At 36.2% G+C, this 26,155-nt stretch overlaps 1 protein-coding gene across 1 annotated transcript; it reads right to left on the reverse strand.

The window, feature by feature from the left end:
• Positions 1-665: 665 nt before the first annotated feature.
• itgae.2 (integrin, alpha E, tandem duplicate 2) lies at positions 666-24,921 on the reverse strand. Its single transcript, XM_036556859.1, is given in 33 exon segments — positions 666-781; positions 883-993; positions 1,098-1,184; positions 1,586-1,663; positions 1,772-1,795; positions 1,869-1,970; positions 2,130-2,208; positions 2,296-2,376; positions 2,479-2,509; positions 2,746-2,764; positions 2,847-2,915; positions 2,917-2,971; positions 4,726-4,793; positions 8,905-9,024; positions 9,989-10,134; positions 10,244-10,386; positions 10,578-10,708; positions 13,183-13,401; positions 13,494-13,631; positions 14,454-14,581; positions 14,667-14,793; positions 14,912-14,982; positions 15,149-15,296; positions 18,522-18,675; positions 18,810-18,961; positions 21,725-21,846; positions 22,469-22,537; positions 22,656-22,700; positions 22,791-22,899; positions 23,625-23,710; positions 23,938-24,023; positions 24,472-24,574; positions 24,771-24,921. Coding segments are annotated over 33 exon segments (3,297 nt in total). The 5' UTR covers positions 24,913-24,921; the 3' UTR covers positions 666-727.
• Between the last annotated feature and the right edge of the window lie 1,234 nt (positions 24,922-26,155).

Genomic DNA, 26,155 nt, shown 5'->3' on the forward strand with positions numbered 1-26,155 from the left:
TTTGAGGATTATAGATGGAGCGTGTTATTTTACCTGGGGCAGCCAGTAGAGGTCAGGCACGAGCCTGGATGCAGAGGTTGTTCCTCAATGTTTGAGCAGAGCTTGTGATCAAAATGATCAGTTTCCTTATTTCAGTGGAATAGCCTCTGTATATCATGTGGGATCATCAGCCAGCACCACAATGTTTTAATGACCAATGGCTAACTTTTCGAGGCTCCACAATATCCTTCCTCAGAATACATTCTGAATGAATACCTTGGGACAGTGCAGTATGTGGTGTTTTGGAAGGTGGGACACATTGGCAGAAACTGAACACCTCAGTTGCATAGCTCTGGAAAATATTCTTACAGCCCAGATGCTCATGTATGCACCAAGTTGGTTGAGGTTTGACTAGGAATGGCTAGTTATCAAAGCATGTGTGTACAAAAAGGATACAGGCTCATTGATTAATATTCCAGATTTTATTAAAACACAAAGATTCAACTTTTTTTTTACAATTCAGTCTATAAATATGAAATATTGCAAGATATGAAAAGTTTTCATGAAATAACATAACCTAGTTCACTTTAATAAAATTCCTTAATATTTCCTAATATAAAGATATGGGACTAGAAATGCATAATGGCACAATATCTGCAATTTTCATAATAATCAAACGTTTGTGCAGATGTGTTTGTCAACGCCTTGTCTGTGATAAAGGAAGGGCAGGTTGGCATTCTGCAAATCCTCAGTGTGTACTTGGCGTACGTTCCATACGACGCCGTCGCCGGAAAAAGCCACACTGCAGATAAGAGGACACACATGGAATATTAACATAGTTCATTTATTCATGTTTCATTTGAATAAAACTTTGAGTGGTCAGAGGAGAACCCTTCATTTTACCTTGACAAGAATAACGATGATGATGATTAGAAGGACAAAACCTCCAATGGAGCCACCTATAATAGGTGCAGTTGATTTCACAACAATCAGTTTTTTAATTGCCACCTCTACCTGCATTCAGACAAAAACATATGAGAGAGTGAACCAGTTATTATTATTATTAGATGAAAAAACTGAGAGTATGTTTGGGTGTGTGGTAGATAACTTTCACCCACTTTCTCTGTCTTCCTTATGTCTTTTCCGTAAAAGACGTTCTCATCAAAGCTGAGCTCTGCTGTAGCAGTAATCTTCTCATGTGTATCCTGCTTAAGTTAAAAAGATATTATCTCAGACCAAACATGAAAATTGCTCGAACTTTATTGGCCAATAAACTTATTAAGTATGAAGCAAACTTTTTAAAATTAAATTCTTAATACCAGCTTTCACAACTAGATTCTTTGTTAGTCAGGAGGACACTATATTAAGTGACTTTAGTGATTTTATTCATGCCAGTCAAATACTTGCAAAGATCTGGTGAGATGGGATATACTGCTTTCTTCGCTACCTTCTGGTGCTCGCAACATTTCAGGCTCACAAGACCTCACAATGAAATTACACCAGATCTCTGACATTTTGGACTAATGGGCCTTAGATTTGTCAAGTCAAGGTTGTTTCTGATAACAAACAACAATAACAACAATAATAGCCAGTTTTTCTACTGTACCTCAACGTGGATAAGAGCAGTAGCCTTAATGTTTATGTCTTGCAGGTCTGTCAGAGTGCACATAATATGGTAGTTGTCCTAGTAGACACGGCAAACAAATAAAAAAGTAACACATACTGTGCATGATTAATTCAAACATTGCTAAAGAACTAGAAAACACTGATTTTGGAAGAGGAAGTCCCTTACCTTGTCATCAAACTGTGCACAGTTCTGAGAAAAAGGAAAGTCACAAATTAATATTAAAACTTTGTAGGCTATTGTAATTTATCATTCATGTGCATACCTTTGGTTCGAAACCCGTTATTGTCAGATCTGTTTTCTGTTTCTGCTTTGGGATTGTTACAGTCACATTTATTTCGGCCTTGTACTTGTTTTCACCCAGCAGCTGAAAGACAGAGCACAAAGACACATCAGATCTATGTTTAAAACACAACCAGCATATAGGAAAAGCCATGCCTCTGCAGTAAAAATGATATTCTCTGCCTTGTTATTCGTAACTGTGACCGAACTTAATCTTTCCCATCATTGCCTTCCCATACCGTACCTTAAAACTGAACTGCAGCTCTTTTGACAACTTTTTTTTTGCCCCTTCTTCAATAGTTATTATGTTTGGGGAGGCTATGCTGTTGAAATATAAAAAAAAATGCCTATAAGCAATATGGGTAAACACAACTTTGACTAATCAACTGAAAAATGTACAATGTTTTTACCCAGTAAGCTGAAGTTCAAGTGCATTCTTTATTCCAAAAACATACGACTCGGAGTCAAGTTCTTCAGTGCCATTAATTCCACTGAAAGTAAAAAGAGAAAGTAAAAATATTTGAGTAGAACATACAGCAAATAGTTTCTTCCAATCAGTAAACTTACAGAGAGAGTAATTCAAGATGACAAACCCTGTTAAAACAGCAGTGATGGTACCCATTGCTCAGGTCTGACTTTTTGTCTATAGGCTGCCAGGTGATGTTGACCATGGTCTGTTATGGTACAGAATAGAGAAAGAATAACAAAATGCAGAAGCCATATTTAAAGTTGAGAAATTCCAAAGTCACAAAAATTCTGAATTTATTGCCACAGCATGCTTGATTCATACCCGTGCATCTTTTTTGAAAACAGGATGCAGGAGTTTGCAAACTATTTGAAGTTCATCTTTTTCACCTCACATTGTCCGCCCTCATTTTTCTGTGCACACAGACGAAAATGTTGAAGTCAGCTACCAACAATGCTGTCCATAAACAGAAGTATGTGTGCAAGCATGATTTACCTTTGACTGAAGTATTTCAGGATAACTCAGAGTCAGAGTGGTCATATACGAGTTGTCCCCAGAGTTTCTGAAGATCGAAAGTTATATGTAGGGTTTCAGAGGAGCCAATTGTGATCAAGTCAGTACTGTAATGAAATGTATATATATGTATACTTAAAAGTCAGTAGTCACAAAAGTAAGTACACTCACATACAGTCCAAAATGGCTCCCTACTGGACTGAGTGCAATATTTGAGAACTGGCGCCATTATTTCATGACATGTCACTAGTGCAAATTCAAGAAGGGATGGAGGTGGAGGGGAGGGTCATTTTTCCTTCTAGTTTTTTAAATCATGCAAGATCATTTTGGGGGTCATGAGATAATTATCAAAAAAAAGTACAAAGCGTAGTTTCAAAAGAGCTTTCAGATATAATAAATTATAAAGGATAGCTGACAACAGCAGTTTAAAACTTTAATTAAACCCAAATTAGATTGTCGTTCTGTTTATTTATAGTCAGTTCTGACAAACAGAAAGAAGCACTGGCCTGTCCTGGAATCGTTTTTTTAAAACCTATTTACTGTACTATGATCGTTTGGTGTCTTATTACAGTTGAATGATCCATAACAGTTATTAATAGTACTCCATTTTTTCAAAAAAAAATTCTACAGATCTAATTATCACCATATTTATCACAATTGGGGTATGTTCCAAAGATTTTGTAACAACATACAGATCGGACAAAGACTTTAAAGCTGGCTTTACACAGTGAAACTTTCAAGCAACTTTAGTACCTACATGAAACTAAATTGGTCTTGAGTTGCATAATGTCATGCAACTCATTTGAAACTCAACCACAACAGTTGCAAGTGTCCCAACCTCATGGAACAAGTTTCATGAATCAGCCAATCAAAATGAAAATAGCACATTGTGTGATAACATCAAGCCACTGATCAGGTAGCCTATAATCATAATGATTAACAATAATTTTCTTAACATAAACACAACAGATATAAGAATCATATAATAAAGATCCCCTAGAGAGACAAAAGACACATATAGATATTGGAAAAATGATCAGCAATGATCTAGCTGGAAAAGCATGTGAAGCTGATAAAAATGCTGCAGATAAGCACATAAAAAATATGTGCTGATAATTTGGCTAACTAGTGCAGTAACTGAATGTGTTTTGTGTAATACTGATTGTTTTTGAATTGCTTTTGCTTGAATTGCAATTGAAAATTTAGTTGCACAACATGCAACTAGTTGCATGAAAGCTTTACCATGTAGAGTCAGCCTTACACAATTGAATGAAATGGAATACACAATGGTGACACAATGGAAAGAAAAAAATGCCATTAAAACAGGCAACAAAATCGAATCTTTATGCTGAATATATACAATATTATTTTTCATTTTAATAATATTGATTATTTTGTATAATAATACTAATATTTAATTTTGTATAACAATATTACTTTTTAATTTTTTTTAAATATTGACATATGAAGCATGAGATATCAGTGTGACAAGTGTACAGATTTATGTTTGAATTGTTGAATGCAACCTATAGCCTTCTAACGTTGGTCTCCTCACTTGGTCAGACCAATTTTTCCCCTCTGCATGTGGTGCACTATTTTGAGGGAGCAATCTGAGCTTCATCCCAGTGTTTCCTAGTTTTGTTCCTGCTATAGTCCTGCAGTGAATGGTTTTGTGTTCTCCCTGCTCTAATACAGCCATTATAAAAATACAAAAGTCTTGTTACTGAGCTTTTGAGTGGGTCAGGTATGTTAAGACCAGGAAAAATAATGGGCAGTGCAGTGATACTCCAGGATAATGGCTTGTGATCTGATCTGAGTAGCACTCTCAAAGAACAGTTTCAAATCTGAATGGCAGACTCACCTGAGTATTGAATCCAATGAAATAACTGACTTGCAGTTTGGATCTTTGCACTCTTTTTCAAATGGAATCTGAATCATTGAAAAGACAAAGACGTAATGTTAAAAGTAAGCAGACAAAAGTAAGCACTCCTGTTAAGATTAAATATACATGTAAAACTGACCTAACAGTAAGTGCTGGACTTTCTCAAGGAGAGGTTTGGAAATGGTAGAGCTAACACACTGACACAAATGTACTGTTTGTCTGTTTGTTTATTTGTATTTATTCTAATGTTAGTGTTTATATATGCTTACTGCCCAGATAAATAGCTTAACATATATTTTTAAGACTAACCTAAGGCAAGTAAACTTTTATAAAAAAAAATATATACATGCATACACAGTACTGTTTTAGTCACCTGAGGAAATTAATGCAAATAAAATTAGTACAATAAGCAGTTATTTATGTCTGTCAGTGTGCTTGCTTACCCATTTCCAACCCTTTCCTCAGATCAGTAATAATTGTGATTATAATCTAATAGGTGACTTGGCTAATTAGTCTTTTAATATATTAAATCAGGTGTGCTGGTGATGGATTGGAACCAAACTACACAATGGCTGGGGCTAATTAGCCCAAAAGATATAATCAATTACTTTTTAAAACCAATAAGTTCTTGTTACTTTTTACTGCATTTACCTTCGTCTGAATTTATTCTAACGATATATGGTGGTTGTGAAAGCAGAAACACACTTATTGCCCAGATAAATAGTTCTTAGTTGTGCTAAATAGTGCTTATTTGCTCAGAAAAATACAAATAAGATTAGTACAAAAAGTAGTGGTTTTATATATGTCATTGTGTTTGTTTAACCATTTCCAGACCATTCCTTATGACTTATTGTAGTTATCATCCAATCTCTTGGGTCTGTCTCACGAAGCAGGATTTATGGCTTAGCCAGCTAACTTCAAGCTTTCTTTGATTTAACCTTAGATTTTCTGTCTCACAGATTACTGTGGATCCCTTTTTAGCAGGATACAACTTGTACTTAGGCCTGGATCATCCAGTGCGCATGCCCAGGTGCCCGAGTCACTAGGGGGTCCCCCATGAGCAATTATGAGAAAATCTAAACAGCTGTTTTGACCCACGGTGGGAACTTTACTAATGGCACAGCAGTAAAAATGAACTAACACCATGTTCTAACAACAAGCAACATGAGTGAGAACAACAAAACCAAAACACTTCCATTACAATCATGGAGGATGTCTACACCAGTTGCGGACGGCAGAGCACGATGTGGTGAGATGCGATGCCAGAGAACCTGTAGAGCGGCAAATCTTTCAGCAACATTTACCTGCATTTGGCAGGAGGTAGGAGATCCTTTGGCTTTCATGCTGATGTATTAATTGATATAATAATGTATTTTCCATGACTTGCAAAATTGTATACCTGCTAATGCATTTTTAGCTTATTTGGTTAAAGTCTGGTTAATCATTTAATCTTTCAATTCACTGGCTGCACAACATATGGATTTTGTCCTGAACTAGGCCAGAAAAAAAGCATTTTGAATAGGCCTAATTCACGTAAACTGGAAGAAGAACTACAACCCATCTGCAATAACTGTTCTCGAGTAACCTGCAACCTGCTGTTTACTTATACTGGCGCATCCATCGGGCATGCTTAATAACAGGTCAGATCAAAAGTTAACCTACCTTTAAAACTATATGGTGCAGTACAACTAGATCTAAAATATAACCTAGATAATGAAATGAAAATGAAACCACCCTTTTCCCCCTAATGTTACACTCATAAATATGCATTAAAAGACAAAATCATAATTGTTTATATATTCATTAAACAGTTGGAGAGATCTAAAACATAATTTTGACTAGTAAGAATTAGAATTGTGGATCTCTAAACCTATATTTTAAATCTCAATAACTTAAATGAAGACATCTGTAAAGCTATTATGACTTAACCTTAATTGTAGATATAATAATGTCAAAACATAGTTACAGATATCTGTATCTAAATAGTAGTTATTACTTGTCAAAACTGCATTCTGACTAGTTCTAATTCTACATTTAGGTATCAATAATATTTATTCTTACTAATCAAAACAGAATTCTGGATATCTAGAACTGTATTTAGAGATCTAAATCTATACATATCTCTAATGCATATTATAACTAGTCATAACTATAGTAAAGATGTCTTGAATTAGTATTTCTACTAGTCAAAATGGCTTTGTAGATATGTATACTTGATATTATGACTAGTAAAAATTGCATAGTAGATATCTGGCATCATAGTTTTTACTAGTGAAAACTGCATTACAGATCTCTTGAATTAAATTTTTTACTAGTAAAAACAGGGTTATGTCTTGTATCACTGGTGTCATTTTAGGCTAAAATGGCTTGCCATAGAAGCGGGGCTAATAAACACATATTTAAACAGCAAACCTCGCCTAGTTAGCCGCTTAGCGACACTGCTAGGCTAGATAGCACCAGCAGCTGTAAACCCTAAACAGGACTCTTGAGTGTGTGTTACATTAATAAATATGACAAATATTGCTCATAATGTTGGACATCAGCATAATCCTCTCTTGCAGTACTACACTCAGTATGATGTGCTTCGCCATGTTCAAGGTAGATCATTGCTCATGGACAGGATGTGGCTACGTATTTAGAAGACCTGTCACTCCAAATCAGTTGACCTATAAAGAGTACAGGTGAATGCCCTGTTAAAAAGTGCCAAAAGTCAGAAGCAAAACAAAAATTTCAGAAGCAAAAGAGGGATTCCAGAAGCAAAAAAGACATCGGCAAAATAAGCATATAGAAAAAAAATTAAAGCAAAAACTGGCAAAATTATTAATACATTTATATCAGAATGAGTGAAAAATCTGAGTAGAAATCTTTTTAAAAATATGTTTGATTTAACTCTCATTATTTGTATTTGCAACGTATTTTGGACATTTTGATAATACTTTGCTTGTGGATTTTATCATATTGTTTGAAACTTTTGGCACAAAATTAACTCCATAAGAAAATCTTCCTTCAAGTGGAGAAGAAAGGGATCTCTATGACCCTTTCAGTAAACAATTTGAAGAGAAACAGGGAGAGCGCTGGAAGTTAGAGGTGAATACCGCTTGTTAGCTAGCTAGTTAGGTTGGCTAAGTAGATACAAGTTAGCACAACTGAGCTGCCCACCTTGGCGATAAAATACAATTTAAACTGTGTAATTTAGACTATTCAATCATGGGGATAAAACGTAACCCGTTACAAATGCTACTGAATATGTGCCCCAAACCACACCTGGCCAGCTCTGTCAGTCTGTCAGTGTCTACGGTTTGTTTACATTTTGACTTGTCACCTTTCCGGTGTAGACATCCTGAAGGCCTTGCACCATGATGCGATACTACATTTGAATGCTCAGTTGCTGTTAAGACATGGTATAATTTTGTGTTACGGCCGATCTTAATCCTGATGCTCTCCAACTCTTTCCTAAACATTTTTTCTCCTCCAATCACTGCTTAGTAATTGTTACACTATCCTTCATTATCTCGCTCGAGCTTTCAGGTTTTTAGCATTGAGCTAGCGTCCCTGTGAATGTAACTGGAATATGAAGCTCCAAGTATTGAAAAGATGTGCCTGAAGGAATCTGTAAAAGCCAGACCTGAAACTTCAACAGAGTATAAGATGCCTATTTCCAAACCCGAACATAAAATGTCAACCACTTGAGTTACAAAGTTGATTCGTCCTTGTTGGCAGTGATCTGTGTTATCAGAGGTAAGATATAAATGGAAAAAAACACAAACACGCCCACCATGGCAGTATACTTTAGCTAGACTGCTTGACTGTTTGGGTTTTTAAGTGTGCTGATTTTCTCCATCTTTATGTACATTTCTGTTGTACGATGGTAATTCTTCTCTTCTCTTCACTGGGGTCAGTGTTTTAATTGTCAAGAATGGATGCATGCTTTTGAATTTAAACATTTTGAGATGTCTGCTGGTGTTGAGGAGACATCGTAGAACAAACTTTGTTATTCAAACTAGCTCAAAAGATATAATTTATTTGTTTACATGTATTTATTCTAATGGTGTTTTTACCAACAAAAACACTTATTGCCAAGATAAATGGTTTTAAACAATGTGCTGAGATGTCTAAGACTTTTACTCTGTATTGTATGTGCCTGTAGAAGTCATGTACCTCTTTTATGGACACTGCTGGACTAAAAGCATCAAGAACTCGCACAGGGATTTCGTCAGAGACTGGGACCATGGTAAAATGTACTTTGATTTTGATAGGTGTAAAACAATCGTAGCAGCCCTGCAGACAGACAAGTGTAACATTCCAACGTGATAAACATTTTACTTTAAAAACAAACAAACAAAAACAGATTCAGGGGCCATATTACAGAAACTTCTTATCTTTTTGTCTTAAGATCTGACAGGTCAAGATAAGATTTCTCACAAGTTTGTTCTACAGAAGCAAATCTTATCTTAATTTAAGAATCTTATTTGATCGAAGTTGACAATCAACTGTCGTGTCTGTTACCTAGCAACCGACCATGTGCGCACAGCTGAAATGTAAACACGTAATCAAGTTAATTAGCCAGACAGCTAACATAAGCTACCATTAGTGATGTAAAAAAGGTCAAATAAAAAATAAAAATATAAATAATAAAAAAGGTCAAATAAAACTAAAGTGCGATAAACGGAAAGTTAAGAATATTGTGGCCGCGCTTCTTGCTGTTTTTTTCAGAGCGCTGCTGCTCTCCACTTTATGTTATTCCTCATACGTTTTATCATACATTAACACCCGAAGGCAATAAGAGGGGACAGTGGAGATCGCGTGTACAGCGTCTGGGTTTTTTAAAAACGCTGTAAAAAAAACCCTGCACAAGTCGAAGCACCATTTTCAGTGTAACGTTAGATAAATGTAGCATCATTATGCTAGTTATAGTGAACTATGCTGCCTGTTACTGCACAAAATGATAGAAACAGACGGTTAAAACAAGTTAAGACAGCTTAACAGTCTTAAATTTAGGACAGGATTTAGGAAATTCTGTCTAGTTAAGATGTTTCTGTAATACTGTTTTTCTATCTGGAGTTAGGATAAGATTATGAACTTAAGAACTGTAATAGCTTCTGTCCGAAATTCAGTCCTAACTAAAGTTGTCATGGTGACAGCAGATATAAGATAAGATTTCAGACTTAAGAAGTTTCTGTAATATGGCCCTAGGTCTTTCTGTCTGGCAACAAACTCTAGATAGATTCCAGTCTAAACTTACCACATATTCTAGATTTCTTGTTTCAAGGCAGGTTTTATCGTTTGTCAGTTTGAATATGAATCTCTTTTCTTGGTTATCAATAAGTCGCTTTTCTTCTTTATCAGAGTCCACATCAATTTGGCACTCAATGTTTAGTGTTTCGTCAGCTAAAAAGACAGTTGAAAAAATATATAAGAAAAAATGAATAATATATATATAAAATATATACATTTTCAAGCTTTTTTAATTAATTCAGTACTAGGTTTGAGAACTTACAAATAATTTTATTCCTCTGTTCATTAAAGCAGATATTGAGTTTCATCTCAAACTTGCTTGATTTGTCTTTGCCTTGCTGTTCGAGGGAAATCTGTGCTTGATCAACTGTTATTTGTGGTTCAAGAATGATGACAGGAACTGTCCTGTTAAGAAAAATACATAAAACAAGCCCAATTATCAGGAAAGTCACTACAGAGTTCAAAGGCAACAAATCTCCCAACCCAAATAATAAATGTGAAATAGATAAACATATCCAATCATTTTCATGTTAGTCTCTTAGTGGAATAATGTTGAACAATACTTTTTTCCCCTACAGTTCCTTTTTTTCACTCACTTAAAGACGGTTACGACCCCATCACTCCCAACACTGAAGTAATTTTTTTTGTTCTCTCCAGAGTGAGACATGGCACTCACTGCCTGGCCAAAATGCACAAGCTTCATCCCGAAATCTGAAGGTGCAATTCTCTGCAAAGAAAAAATAATCAGGAATGCTTTGAAATGGAAGTGACATGAATGAGCTGAAACAGATCATTTGGATGATCAGTGCCAAAAACAGGACATAAGTGATAAGTGGGTTTCACGTATGATGTGTGAAGTGCAGTAGACAGTAAAGACAGTCAGTCCATAAACAGTTCACTTTTCATTTTGGAACTATATGATGCTGTAGGTCTGTGATGGTTCTGAGTGCTTTACTTGGCTACACAGCATTACTACACAAAGAAATCAAATGTTACATTTACTTAAAAATGTTATGTCAAATGGTCCCATGCAGGTGTGTTGAGTAGGTTCTAAGATACTTCACTGTATGTGTACCATTGGAGTTAATAACACAAGGGTGATTTGAGTGCATACCGACTGAGTGTATATACTACAGTGTATACTAGACTGATGTTTTTATGGATTGTTCTTACAGTCAACTTATTAAGATTGGGTTTAACTAATGGAAGTAGAAGCAGGTCAAATTGTGTTTAGGATTGCTCTTTGTAATTATGTGAAAAATACTATACAACTCAGTTGAAGTAGAAGCAGACTCAGCAGTGGGGTGCATGATAACATATCATATAAAGGCTCATTTATGCTCAACGTTAAATACAGATAAATAAGTGAAAGGAATTCTCCGTCCACATGTCACAAAGTATTTAATGACCTCACAGACCACCACTGTCTACAGAGCTTCCTGTGTCATCTCGTTCATAGTTGGTACATTATTACCAGAGCTGGTTTATGAGGAGCTTGGCCTCTTCCTGTTTCCCCCGTTATATCAAAAACATGACTGCAAAATGCCAGAGGGTGACTGCGAGTGAGTCCTCAATGAATGGGGGTGAATGAAGCTAAACAGCTAAAAAGGAAGAGTTAAAATTGTTTCTAATCACTTGTCCATAACGTTCCTTTAATTTTAGGAGGACGCTTTTAACTAAAAAAGCAGAGAAAAAATACTTGTATGGTTCCTTTTTTCTACAGCGAAGTATTTATAACTATTATTTATAAGTATTTATAAATAATAAAATAAAAATATAATATAAAAATAAAATATAAATTATGAATTATAATGAGGTTCAGATATTCAGGCCGTGATTAATCCAGGTTTAGATATTCAGACTATAATTATCCAGGTTTAGGTACTCGGGCTGTGATCATGTAGAAATTAAAGCATTTATAATGGTAACAAAGCAACACTGCCATCATTGTCACGAGGATTAGATCAAACTAATCACAGTTAGCTGGGTAAATTAGAAATACTGCGTCGTCATGAGACAGACCCCTGGATTGAGAATGGTAAGAAGGTTAGAAGATCTGTAATATAATTGTATTGTTTTATACCCCAAACGAGCATCTAATCATTTGCAATACATTATAGATTGTAGATAACTTGTGGTAGTCATTGTGTCCAGCTATGTTTACTGGATACATTTTGTGGATAAGTTTGTAAGAAACCTCCTTTATTTATTTACCAACACTGTGATCTTGTGCGTGTGTACATGAATGTGTGATGTTTATGACGAACAGGCAATCATATGAAACATGATGAGCAGTTTAGCAGCTTCTAATTATACAGTACATCAAGTAACAAGACTGGAGGCCCCCCCAAAAAAATCTTGCTTATGGCCCCCAAAAGGCTAGAGCTGGCCCTGCTAAAAGGTGATGCCAGGAGCCAACAGGAAGGATGCTGAGTTCTTAAAAAAGGTTGCCAAAAAATAAATGCTTATCAAAGTGTACTTCATTGAAACAACACAACTCATACAGTTTCACATTTACATGCATTAGTTGAGTAAAATCAATGAAGGAAAGCTGATTAACCAGAGCGATTTCTTTTTTGAATGTATCCTTGAATTGTAATTAATCCAAATGATTACTGAGAACTACATTTCCGTGTTCATGCATTATTAGGTAACCTTGCCTTAATGGGCAGTCTGGATAGAAATTGTTGCTGTAATATTGGGGTAAATCAACACAAAATATTCTGCTATGCACACAAAATTTAAGCAGCTTTCTGTGTGTGTATCTACAGTTAACTGTCCCATTGCATAATATGATATTTCTGTATAGCAGTGGTCATCAATCCTGGGCCAGGAGATCTGCCTTTCTACAGAATTTGAATCCAACTGCAATCCACCACACCTGCTCCAGAAGTCTTTGATTGGCTGGATCATATGCATTAAATGTTAAATAAAGAGGAAGGTACATGTTAGATGCAGGTTGGAACTAAACTATGCAGGAAAATATATCTCCAGGAGTTGATGATCACTGCTGTATAGCAATAAGTTGTGCTTTAGACAAGTAGAAAATATTCTGGAATAGCAATAATAAATGCAAATGCTGCAAAACTGACAATCATAATGCAATAATAAAAAACCTAATGATTGTAGGCCACTCTTTAATAAAGGCCTGCAACATCCAGAATAGATAAGGAGAAGGTAAAACGCAGAGATTTAGCTCACCTGTGAAAACTGTTGCTTTAATCCATCTTTAAATCCATTATATATGTAAATGCTTCCTGAGATATCAGTCACGTCATCTGCTTCAAGAGGAGCCCCTATTGCCACGTCACTGTATTTGTTCCCATCAATGTCTCCGATATCCGCTATGGCAGAGCCAAACCTTGCAAAGATGTATTTTCCCACTCCATGTAATACATAGCCTTCTTTCTCAAACTTCCCCTGGGGTGGCATCCCAAAGAGTTGTTGTTAGGTTGAGTTATACTTTCAAAATACAAGATATTCAGAAGGCATGGTAGAATTAGTGGGCATACCTGATGCAGTTTGTACACCAACACTCTGCCTTCTTCCACTTTTTCATGATAATATGGTGCTCCGACTAACAGGTAATCTGTATTCTGATCGTTATCAATGTCCAAGGCACATAGAACAGATCCAAAGTAAGACCCTACCTGTAAAAGCAATATTTATATCAGCTGACAGACAGAGATTTGCAATGACGACTTGTTTGAACCAGGTGAGACATTAAACTGAGAATGGACATTAATGTAAAACAGAATGCTAGCCGTGTTGTCCCCAGTAATTTTCCCTTACCCCCTGGTTGATCAGCCAAGGCATGTTTGGTATCTAAAGTTTGCTTTTTCAGTTTTGCACTTCATATATGATTGTAATGTAGCTAACAAGTAGTGGAGGTCTGTGTCACCCAACTTCTATTGTATTAGCCTTGTAACACCATTGCAAAACTAAACAAGAAAACTACAGACACCAAACTTGTCTTGGCTTATTAACTATTAGGGCTGCCACCTCAGCTCTGTAAAGTTCCTGAATGCCCAATCAGAAACTTTTTGAACTAAATTCAGTGGATGGGTACCTGTGTTCGTGGTGCAATCAGAGATAGATAAATGTCAGTTCAGCTACAGAACCTAGTCTTCTCAGTTCTTTGTTGGTTGCTGCCTTGTGCCTAAACGTATTACAAACAGTGCTCCTTTCTGTTCCTATATTTAGGGAGATCTGAACCAAACTTATTCTTTGTAGACAAATTGTTTGAATGGATATAAGAAGTAGTTTAAATTGCAAAGAAAATAATTAAATGTGAAAATTTGGTGTGCAAGAATGGAATTTGGTTTTTTTTTTCCCCAGACAGACAACTAAAATCCAAGATGAACCATGAAAACCCTGGACAGGTGGCAACCCTAGCATCATCCCACTCTTAAAAGATAAATAGTTTAACAAAGAATAGAGGATTAAAGTATGTGTGCTGCATTTTTTCAAACCTGATCTCCTTCTATTAAATCCTGATTGGTTCCATCAAAAATGAAGACTGCACCGGTCAAGTTATACCTTGGAGCTCCAGATATGTACAGTGTTTTAGTGCCTAAGTGTGCAGATGTCACACTGTAACCTGTAATAAGCAAAGAGATTTCGAATTTGTTCAAAAGGACTATTGCCTTAATACATTCAACAGTCATACTATCCCAAGATCTTACCCAGATAAGAAAATCTTGGTTCCTCCTTTGTTGCATTTAAAAATGTCACAGTGTTCTCTTCCGTCCTTTTCAGAATGATCCCTCCACTCCAGTCATAGGCCCCCACTGCCCCAAAAAGCATAGAGCCCTACAGTTGAGGGAGAAATCCGTGTAGTGTTCAGATGTCTCTAAGAAGTAACATGAAAACTATGTGCATTTTAAAAAACCTGCCTGTTACTTCTTACTTAGAAACATCCAGAACTTACTTCGTGAGTTAAATGAGAGCTGAATCCGGCCTCTGCAAGTTCAAACTGAAATCCTACGCCCTTGTTAATGCCTGAGAAAAGAAGGAAGTGGTGATGGAAGTGGAAGTGGCATGTGCAGTTTACAAGTGTGAGTGACACCTGCCAAGGTGCCGCCATTTTAAATTTATTACCATTTTAATTTTTATTAGTATTACTTTCTGCAACCCCAAAAGGCTAAAATTTGAAATTGTGACTTACCTTCAAGGTTAATTATGCTTTTTTCTATATTAGAAAGAATGGTTTCCAGAGCAGCATAATTAGACACATTGAAGAATCTCTTTGCATCACCAGCTATCTGTATCATCTCTTTTATTGCTTTAGGACTGCCCAGAATTTCAGGTCCAACCTGTAAATAGAACAGCACTGTTTTAGTAATGTGTCTATGTTATATATATGTAATGCCAAAAACATCATTGCTTTATTGTGTCTCTCCTTAAAAATGGCAATTTGTAACAATTCACCACTGCGTAAAGATTTTCAAATTGGGATTTTATGCATAATTGTCTTGAATTAAAACAATGAATTCAGATGCAATTTTTGCATGCTTGTTTACTTGCTCCCATAGAGTTTTTAATGTCAGTAGGCTAGTATGTCTGTACTTTTACACAGTTCTTTATTACTAAAAGTAAAAATGTTGAAAATCTAGATACTATTTTAGTACTGAATTTGGCACTTCACATACTGCACATAGTTCATAGTTTGATGAACTCTTTGCTTAAGCCTGTGGTTTAAGTATATTAAGTGGAAATCAAAGCTACATGTCTAAGTACAAGCAACGGAGTTGTCATTAACAAATCGCTAAAATCTTACACTCATATAACTACAAAGTTAACTTTTTTGCACAAGCTTGATGAAACCTGGTCAGGAACTTTGTCTAAATTGAACTTGCTTTGTGAGGGCTTTGTGCAGGCCCCAGGACTACATCCCAATAGCTTTCTAAAGGAAGGAATGAAACTTCCTTGGTGTTCTACGTTCCTTATTTTTGTTTGCTTTGTAGCCAGAGGCCTCACTAAATATATTGGCAGAGTTGACTAGTATGTAGATCCACATGACTACCGGATCAGGCAAAATCAAGGAACACAGTTATGACAGGACATTTTATTATAAATATTGGGACGCAGCCCATGTTTAGACACTCAGGCTGTGATTAAACCTCATGCACATTCATATGAAAGCATGACATTTCTGATGAAACATTCATGTGAAAAATAAGGAGGAGTCACCAAGCAAGTAAAATAAAGTTATACTACCTAAACATGGAGAAAGTAAAGCATGACAGTAAAAAAGCTATGCTGTTGTTACTGCCACCAGGGTTAGATTAAACTAAACTTAAAGATCAGAACAAAGACAAGATATTTAATGTTTTATCTTGTCAAGATAAATGCCACAACTGCTCTCTGAAATGGACTAATGCACAGTAGAAACTCTCAGTTATGGAAATAATGAAAATTGTGCTTTCTGGGCCAAAGAAAAAAAATACCATCCAGATTGTTACTGGCATAAATTTGAATGACCAGGGTCTTTTGTGGTATGTGGGATATTGGTACCCATGGCATGGGTAGCTTGCACATCTGTAAAGGCTGCTGTATGCTTTTTTAGGGATGTCCCTTGTTTCAGCATGGGCACACCAAGCCACTTTCTGCACGGGTTACAACAACATGGTTGTGTAATCAGAGAGTGCAGGTGCTGGACTGGCTTGCCCCAAGCCTGGATCATCCAGTGGGTTTCATGGGCACATGCCCAGGTGCCTGAGCCACTCGGGGGTCCCCCGTGAGCAATTATGAGAAAATCTAAATAGCTGTTTTGACTCACGGTGGAAACAGCAGTAAAAATGAACTAACATCATGTCCTAACAACAAGCGATGCGAGCGGGAGCAACAACACCAAAACGCTAACATTATAGTCAGTGAGGATGTCTACATCAGCTGTGGGCAGCAGAGCAGTGACATGCAATGCACCGTTTTTGACAGATGCCCCGTTTCTGTTTTTTCTACAATTCCACCCCTTACACTGGATTAGAAGAAAATCTTCCATGAAGTGGAGAAGAGATTGATCTCTCTTCTTCTCTATTTTGAGAGAAACAGCGAGAGCGCTGGAAGTTAGAAGTGAATACCGCTTGTCAGCCCGCTATTTAAGTTAGCTAAATAGAAACAAGTTAGCATAACCAAGCTGCCCACCACAGCAGTAAAATGTTATTTAAAATGTAGGCTACTGATGTTAAATGTGGGGAAAATGTAGCATACAAATGCTTCCCCAAACTACAGCTGGCCAGCTCTGTCAGTAAAGCAGCTCTTATAAGAGAGGTCTGTGGTTTGCTTACATCTGTGGTTTGGCTTACAGTGTAGACATCCTGCAGGCCTTGCACCATGATGCTATACTACATTTGAATGCTCAGTTGCTGTTAGGGCATGGTATAATTTTGTGTTACATCCGATCTTAATCCTGATGCTCTCCAAGTCTTTCCTAAATGTCAGTTTATTTTTCTCCTCCAATCACTGCTTAGTAACTGTTACACTATTCTTCATTATCTCACTCAAGCTTTCAGGTTTTTAGCATTGAGCTAGCGTCCCTGTGAATGTAACTTGAATATAAAGCTCCAAATAATCAAAACTATGCCTGAGGAATCTGTAAAAGCCAGACCTGAAGCCTCAACAAGATATTAAGATGATTATATTCAGAGTATAAGATGCCCGTTTCCAAAGCTAAATATAAATATATATATAATATATCAACCACCTGAGTTGAAAAGTTGATTTGTCCTGGTTGGCAGTGATCTGTGTCATTAAAGGTAAGATATAAATGGAAAAAACAAACACATCCACCACGGCACCATACTTTAGCTAGACTGCTTGACTGTTTGAGTTTTTAAGTTCGCTGATTGCTTCTGTCTGATTGTAGTTCATCTCATCTTCACTGAGGTTAATGTTTTTATTGTCAAGAATGTTTGCATGCTTTATAGGGAAGTGTTGCATTGGTTGTTGGGTTCATTTTAACCTGCATTCTCATTAAGTAATCTTGCTACAGATTTCTCAGATTTTCTTGATTGGAAAAACAAATGCGCTCATTGTGGTGATGTGCCAACACTGTGGTTAGTATGCTGCCATGGTGGTGCTGCATAGTCACATTTAAACTGGTGTGATATCCTAAAAAAAAAATCACTGGCCACCCAAAAAAGGTTGCCAGGTAGGGGCCCACCAAACATTTGTGTCCAGGGGCCCTTAACTAGGTGATCTGGGCCTGGCTTGCCCTCAGTCCAGATCTGTGCCCCACTAAAAAGTGAAAAATACAAAAAAGAAGGACCCGTATGATGCTACAACTGAAGACTGTGCTAAACATGCTCTTGTCCCAACTTTTGGAATGTACTGCAGGCAACAAATTTGGAATGAGTGTATGAAAAACATTGGTTCATAAGATAAAACGAAATCTAGTGCTTTGTACTGTTTTGAATTTAAGGTAATTTACAAAATTTACAAATCACAAATCATTCATAAATACTCTTTAGTAGTCTAGTGGGAGCAGTACCCTGCCTATATATGTAATGAAATTCAGTAAAACAAAATTCAGTACTTACTCCTATAGCAAAGCGAAGAACTCCTTCCATCTCTTTCATTTTCAAGACCCCTGTTAGGTTTTTCTGGTCTTTTGACATTTCTCCATCAGATAATACAATGATCATTTTGCTGGCTTCCTTTTTTGATCCTTTTTCAGGAACAAAAACTTCTGTGCTGTAAAGTAGTGGCACAGTAGCTAGTAAGGACTTTGTGGTAAGATGATGTAGTAAACACTGATAGATGCTGACGGGGCTGTTTGTATATTTTTGGTGAACTCTTAATTTCAAAGTTTGGTTCACTGTACTTACAGAACGTGGTAGAGGGCTGAGGCTGTCTTGGTTCGGTTGCCAATCTGTGTTATGCTCTTCACCTTATCCAAAGCTTTGGCAACATCATCATTTTCTTGCAGTGAGAGTTCGGTTCTGATATCACTTCCAAACTGCACTACTGCAAAGTTACACTGAGGAAAAAATACATGCATTCATTTGAGAAAACCCAGCAGTGAAAATGACGCCGTGCATGAAATGTGTTACTGTACTTAGGTATGTTTTTCAATATCAGTTTTTTATAAAAGCTATTAAAGTATATGTACTTTATTTTTAGTTTCTCTCAACTACATTTCAAAATACAGTATTTTACTTTTCATTACGCTACTTTGGGCAGCAGGTGCCAACACTCACAGCTCTGAAAAAACTCAATTGTCTAAATATCTGAAAGAGATAGATCTACTTTCTAATTGAAGCAAACCCATCATAGCACAGTGCCCCTTTTAAATTGCTCAGTGGTTTGAGCCTATATAAGAAGCAGTTACAGCTGTACAGCTACAACTTTAAAAGTCAGAAAGATGAAAGATGTTAGAGGAGTCTTATACAGTGCTGTTGGCTGTGGGGGCGGGGCAGTGTACCACTGCTATGTTTGTTCTTTTTCCGTTGTGCTGTATGGGACTTGTGTAGCTGGGAAAGCTCTGTGTAGTGAACAGGACTTTTGGCCTTGCAAGAGTAACAGAAGCTCTACTGAGTTACTCTGAAAAATTTAAAATGTATCTCGTTCCAAAATTTGCCATTTTCAATAAACAGGAAGATTTTCCTCTATTTTTTTAAAACTGTTTCCATGTCTGTAGCCACGCAGGTCTTAATAAATAACATCATAATATCATAAATTGTTCATCAAACTCAAATAACATTATACAGTTACATGCAAAGGTTCAAACACCCCTGGTCTAATTACATGCTTTGTTAATTTTCTACAACCCCATTTCCAAAAAAGTTGGGACGCTGTGCAAAATGTAAATAAAAACAAATGGCAATGATGTGCAAATCATTTAAACCCTATATTTAATTGAAAATAGTACAAAGACAACATATATATGCCCATTTTGAATTTGATGCCAGCAACACGTTCCAAAAAAGTTGGGACGGGGTCAACAAAAGGCTGGTAAAGTTGTGTAATGCTGTAATAAATACACCTGGCAGTTAATTGGCAACAGGTCAATAACATGATTGGGTATAAAATGAGCATCCCAGAGAAGCTGAGTCTTGCAGAAGTAAAGATCAGGACGGGCTCACCACTCTGTGAAAGACTGCATGGGCAAATAGTGCAACAATTCAAGATGAATGTTTCTCAACATAAAATAGCAAAGAACTTTTGCTTTTCATCATCTACAGTACATAATAACATTAAAAGATTCAGAGAATCTGGAGAAATCTCTGTATGCAAGGGACAAGGCCAAAAACCAGTACTCGCTGGTCATGATCTTTGGGCCTTCAGGTGGCACTGCATTAAAAACAGACATGATTCTATAGTTGAAATCACTGTATGGGCTCAGGAACACTTCTGAACAACACTGTGTGAAAACAGTTCATCACTGCATCCACAAATGCTAATTAAAACTCTTAAATGCAAAGATGAAATCATATATAAACAGCAACCAGAAACGTTGCCACCTTCTCTGGGCCCAAGCTCATTTAAAATGGACTGAGGGGAACAACAAATCAAATTTTGTACATTTTTTGGGAAATCATGGACACTGTGTCCTCCAGGCTAAAGACCACTTGTTATCAGTGCACAGTTCAAAAGCCAGTATTCATGATGGTATAGGGGTGCATTAGTGCACATGGCATGGGTGACATGCACATCTGTGAAGGCACCATTAATGCCGAATGATATATACATGTTTTGGCAACATATGCTGCCATATGGATGACGTCTTTTTCAGTGAAGGACTTGCTTATTTCAGCAAGACAATGCCAAACCATATTCTGCATGTATTATAGCAGCATGGCTCTGTATTAAAAGAGTCTGGGTGCTAAACTGACCTGCCTGCAGTCCAGACCTGTCACCACTGAAAACATTTGGCACATTATAAAATGAAAAATATGACAAAGGAGTCTGAACTGTTGAGCAGCTGATCCTATATCAAAGAAGAATGGGAAAGCATTTCACTTTCAAAACTACAGCAGTGTCTCCTCAGTTCCCAAACATTATAGAGTGTTGTTAAAAGAAGAGGTGATGAAACACAGTGGTAAACATGCCCCCGTCCCAACTTTTTTGGAACGTGAAAATGGGCAAATATTTTTCAAAAAGCAATAAAATTTCTCAGTTTTAACATTTGATTTGTTGTCTTCATACTATTTTCAACATAGAATATTGAAAATTATAGGGTTGAAATGATTTGCACAACATTAAGTTTTGTTTTTTCTTTACATTTTGCACAGCGTCCTAACTTTTTTGGAAATGGGGTTGTAAGTGAAAATAAGTTAACTCATCCTTGACAGGGAACAAACTCAAATATGGCATTTTCCTGCAAATTTTATTGTACAGATTCAATTTAGTGTAATGTATTGAAAAATAAATAACTAAAATATAAAATGTGCCATAACTTTTACACAGGCCACAATTTTATTTTTTGATATGTTAAATTCAGCGAATAAACAGTAATTGTACATTAAAATGAGCTGTACAATAAAAATCAACAAGCATTAATTTGACCAGCGTGATTTGTACTTCAACTTACTATAAATAGAAGAAACATAAAAAGAGGAATTTTACTTTTACTCTAATATTACCTTATTTGAGTTATATTATTGGCTTTTATAATAAAAAGTGTATTTCTATTTTCACTCACATACAGGATTTGATCACACTGTCCACCACTTTAAACTATATATTGTTCAAACTAAGGCTAAACTAATTTGCTGAGACTAAAAGTGAAAAATCTACTTACTGTAAAACATGATGTCCAGACATTTTTCATCACATTAGACATAAATTCTTTGGCCCGTGTAAAATCTTCACGCTCAATGCTGCCAGAGCCGTCCAGCACGAAAGCAATCTCTGTCCCAGGATCTTCAGACAGACGCAACAGTCTTAATGCTTTTGTTTTTTTTCCCAAAAGTTTTTTTTTTCTATACTGAAATATTGTCTAATCTTATAGAGCCCAAATTCCTCTTTTTGAAATAAAGCAGTTTGAAATAACACGGAACATTGTTAAAGTGTCAAAATGTACAGTTTCAAAAAATCAGGAACAGTTTGCTTGAATTCATTGTTCCTGTGATGCCACAACAACAATCTCATTTACATATGTCCACCTACAGCACTTTAGCCCCACCCATTTACACTGAAGTTATAAGGAGTGTTTTTGCTCTAAGTCTTTTTCAAATGAGGCACAATACAGGGTAGCCAATCAGAACACAGCCCATTTATCTTATATCAGTCTTGAAGGCTCAGTAACAAAAACAGCCTGTTTAGGTTAAAAGGATAAAGAGGGGTTGGAAAATGTTATGTTAATTTTTTTTTGTACATAAAACCACACAGATGTTGTAAGTGGACCTTAAGGAGAAAAACTAAAATACAATGAAAATGTAGGGTATGGGCCCTGTAAGGCAAAAGTCTTCTAAGGCAGTGACATTCACCATGCACATTAGTCATGACCTATTTTCACAGAACGGATGAGAAAAATGAAAAATACCTTCATCGTCTTCGCCCTCATCCACATCACCGCCATTTTGCTCAGCCTGTCTTCTCTTTCTCAAGGAAGCTAATTACAAAAGCCGTATGTTTTCAGAGTTAGACAAAAAGTGTGATAAAGAAAAGACAAAATAGGACGTACAGTGGATGCTTCTGGTTGTTTCTTTTACTTCCTCAAATGCGTTTACCTTTACTGGGATCATTTGCAGCAGTTCGCTTGAGTTGCTCTGAAACTGAAGAGGTAAAAGCACAATGAGTGGGAATCAAGGGCAGTTTCTAGAAAACACAATTCTTAATCATGATTTGGTGCAGAATTCCAATACCTAAGTCGGCAGGATTGATTTTATCCTCCTTCTTTTGATTTTTATGTGCACAAAGTCCATTGAAATTCTCAGGTGAGGCCCTCTTTTTGGTCCGAACTTGATTACAGACCTTGAAAGTTGAGAAAACAGTAATTATTTTATTTGAAGTAAAATATGTTCATGCAGTTGATGCAAAATCGTCTTTGGTATAGCTTGAAATAAATGGCTCGGTTGTGTTTAAGGCCGTGACCTGCTTCAGTAATGCTGTGCAGCTCAACTGCTGATTGCTTTGTCCCATTTTTGACACCTGGCCAAAATTGCAAAAGTAGGTCCCAGAGGATGTTTTCAGTGAGTGAGTAAGATCAAAATCACTTTACATAACTCTACTGAGGGTCTGGTGACCAGCAAACCTCACCCTAAACATTAAGTGGCTGTGATGGACGCTCACTTTTTTTCATTACTGCTAATTTTGTAATAAACAGGTCTGCTGCTGCACATGAGAGAACCCACATATTCTGTCTGACTTCACATTCAATGTTTGTCTGAGAAAACGACTCATTATCTAAAAGAGAAGTCAGCCAGACTGACGCCTTTGGCAGAGGAAACTGTGGTTTTCCTCAGAACACTAACTGTCATGAGAATCAGACGGCGTACTGCCCGCATGATATATATTCGATATGTCTGATTTACAGCATGAGCACAATTCACTTTGATAAAAAAAACTGTACTGATAATGGAATAGACAACCAATTAGTTAGTCAATTAATTAATCAGTCATTTAAAGTCCTTAAACACAAACTCCACCATACATTTTTTAAACAAATGTGTAACTTATTAAAGACATGAATTTGGTACCAGGAGTTGCTCCTCCTTTTCACTCAGGCTGGATGATATAGATGTTATTGGTCTCTGGGTTACTTTCTTCCCCTTAACTGAAAGTTCTTTATTAAGATAAAGATAATATATGTACATTATTTTTTTTTATTACAATGTGGAAATATTTTAATGGTTCAGTATTAAAATTTGTTCATAATTTCTTCTATTATTGAAAGTATAATCCTCGTAACAATACAATTTTACTAGCCTATGCATAAATAAATATGCATAAATCTCTCTGGTCTATTTTTTACACGGATACAAATCAATCAATAAATGTAATCAAACCTACCAGTAGGGTTAACATTCACTGGGGAACAGTCTTTTTCCAGTGTACAATTAAAAACCTCTCCATTTGTAGGAGAAGGAACAAAAACTCTGTAAAAAAACATTTCTCAGTTATGGTTTTTGGGCTTTGAATTTTTTCATCGCTTACAAAACATTAAATGCTTCACTTACAAGTTACATTATTATGAACTCAGTTCAGTATGTCAATGTCCAAAGAAAAATGTGTGTCTCCGAAATAGTAAATACAAAATTGTAATTTAGAGAGGCTTTACTCCAAGCGATTTTGAAGCACATCTATTGGTCTATTCCTTGTGAAATTTCCACATGATGTAAATTTCAGCCACCTTGTTGAAGGTTTACAAAAATTATGTAGAAAAATAACCTCTCCCTCCCAAAAAAAAAAAATTTAAAAAGAGGTACATTTTGTTCTGGACAGTGACAAACATATGTATGAAGAAATTGAAATGTCTAAATTTTAACCATTTCACTGTTTATTATTTGTTAAATAAACTTTAAAAAAGACTTGGAAACAACTAACCCAATTTTTGACTTAATGATGGTTTGTCCAAACAGTTTGTCATTGTTTGTAAAATTCTTCACTGGCGTCGTCAATATGTTAAAACCTGCCGTGGTGTATATCCCTACAATTCAGAGAATATAGAAGGATGCAAGCACACCAGTTAAGGAGTTACAAAGAATTAAGCCCACTGTGCTGAAAAGCAAATGAATACGATGAAATTATTCAAGGTTTTTTTAGTTTTATCAAGTTTCTGCCTTTCTACATTTTTATCTTTTTATACATTTATATGTAAAAATGTCAAATTCTTTCAGACGTACCTGTTATTAGTAACACTACTGCAAACATCTTGATGTGATAACCCATCTGAGACGTCAGCTGTGAGAACAGGAGACTGAAAATCAACTTCTCATTGTGGTCTTGAGCAACGACTGACATGTGCCACAAGCGCTTGTCAAGCATTTGACACACTTGAAAGCTTGCTTCCGGATCTGCCTGCTCTTTGAAGGTAACTTTGGAAACCGTCAAAACTTTGGAGTAAGGAAGTAAGTTTTTCTCTGAACAGATGCAGATGTTGTTGTGACTTTCCACAAAGCGATGAGGCAGAAGACACTGACACAAATTTATCCAATAATGTATTTCATTACAACACATAAAAAAGTAACTTATTCACTAACATGTTCCTTTAGAACACATTTAGAACACATTGATAAGACTCTATGGTTCACATTCCATCCATTTATTGTTTGGAGGGGTCACTGATTGGTGACATGGGAGCCCACCGATAGGTGGTGCTGTTAGAAAGAGAGGAAAAACCTCACAACATCAGAGAGCCATCATGTCAAAATATTCTGACTCAAGGCTTAGGCAGACAGAAACTGAACCCCTTTTCACTCCATTGACTTGAAAAGGCATGCACAGTCTTGTTGAGATGCATCCAACTGCCTTAGAAGTTCCCTGCAAAGTGGACTGCACAGGGCATTCAGGCATTTTAAAAGTAATTACAAACTATAGGGAGTGAAAAAGTTCCTTTGGATAGGAACTTTAAACTGCACAGGGAGTAGTGAACAATGGTTAATGACCATGACCATGGTTAATATGTTAGGACCATGAATTTTATTAACCAGTTCTGATTTCTGATTTTATTAGCCTTTTTTAATTTGAAGCTCACACTGTAAATGAACACATGACACACAATAGAACATTCCCAGTACTTTCTATTAGCCAAAGTCACAATATAAATATTGTTGTTTAATGTGCCAAATTGGCATTATAAATTTGCAAACTATAAAATCAGTTGCATTTTTAAATAACGTGAATCAAAAAATGTGCTGTATCGAAATTAAGAGGCGATTGAAGATTTAGCACATCGAGTATTTAATAATAATGTAATAACAGAAATCTTTTCGTTTATAGAGCACTTTTCCTACTGGTGGCAGTTCATAGAGCTTTACAGACAAGTGATAAAGCTTAACAGTAATAGAAGAAATAATGAGTGTTAATTTAAAGTGACACAGATCAAATGAATGAGGCCTCTCCGTGTTTTCTGTATTTTATGGATGGTATTTGCAGAAGGCCAGTATCTGCAGATCTAAGATCATGCACTGGAACATAAACAGCCAGACATTCTGTGGGATAAAATCTATCCTATAAAAGGTACAGATAGCCAATGCAGTTCTTTCAAAATGGGAGGGCTCTCGTTTTT

Source organism: Colossoma macropomum, unplaced genomic scaffold (assembly GCF_904425465.1).
Source record: "Colossoma macropomum unplaced genomic scaffold, Colossoma_macropomum, whole genome shotgun sequence".
In the NCBI taxonomy this organism is placed as follows: domain Eukaryota; kingdom Metazoa; phylum Chordata; class Actinopteri; order Characiformes; family Serrasalmidae; genus Colossoma; species Colossoma macropomum.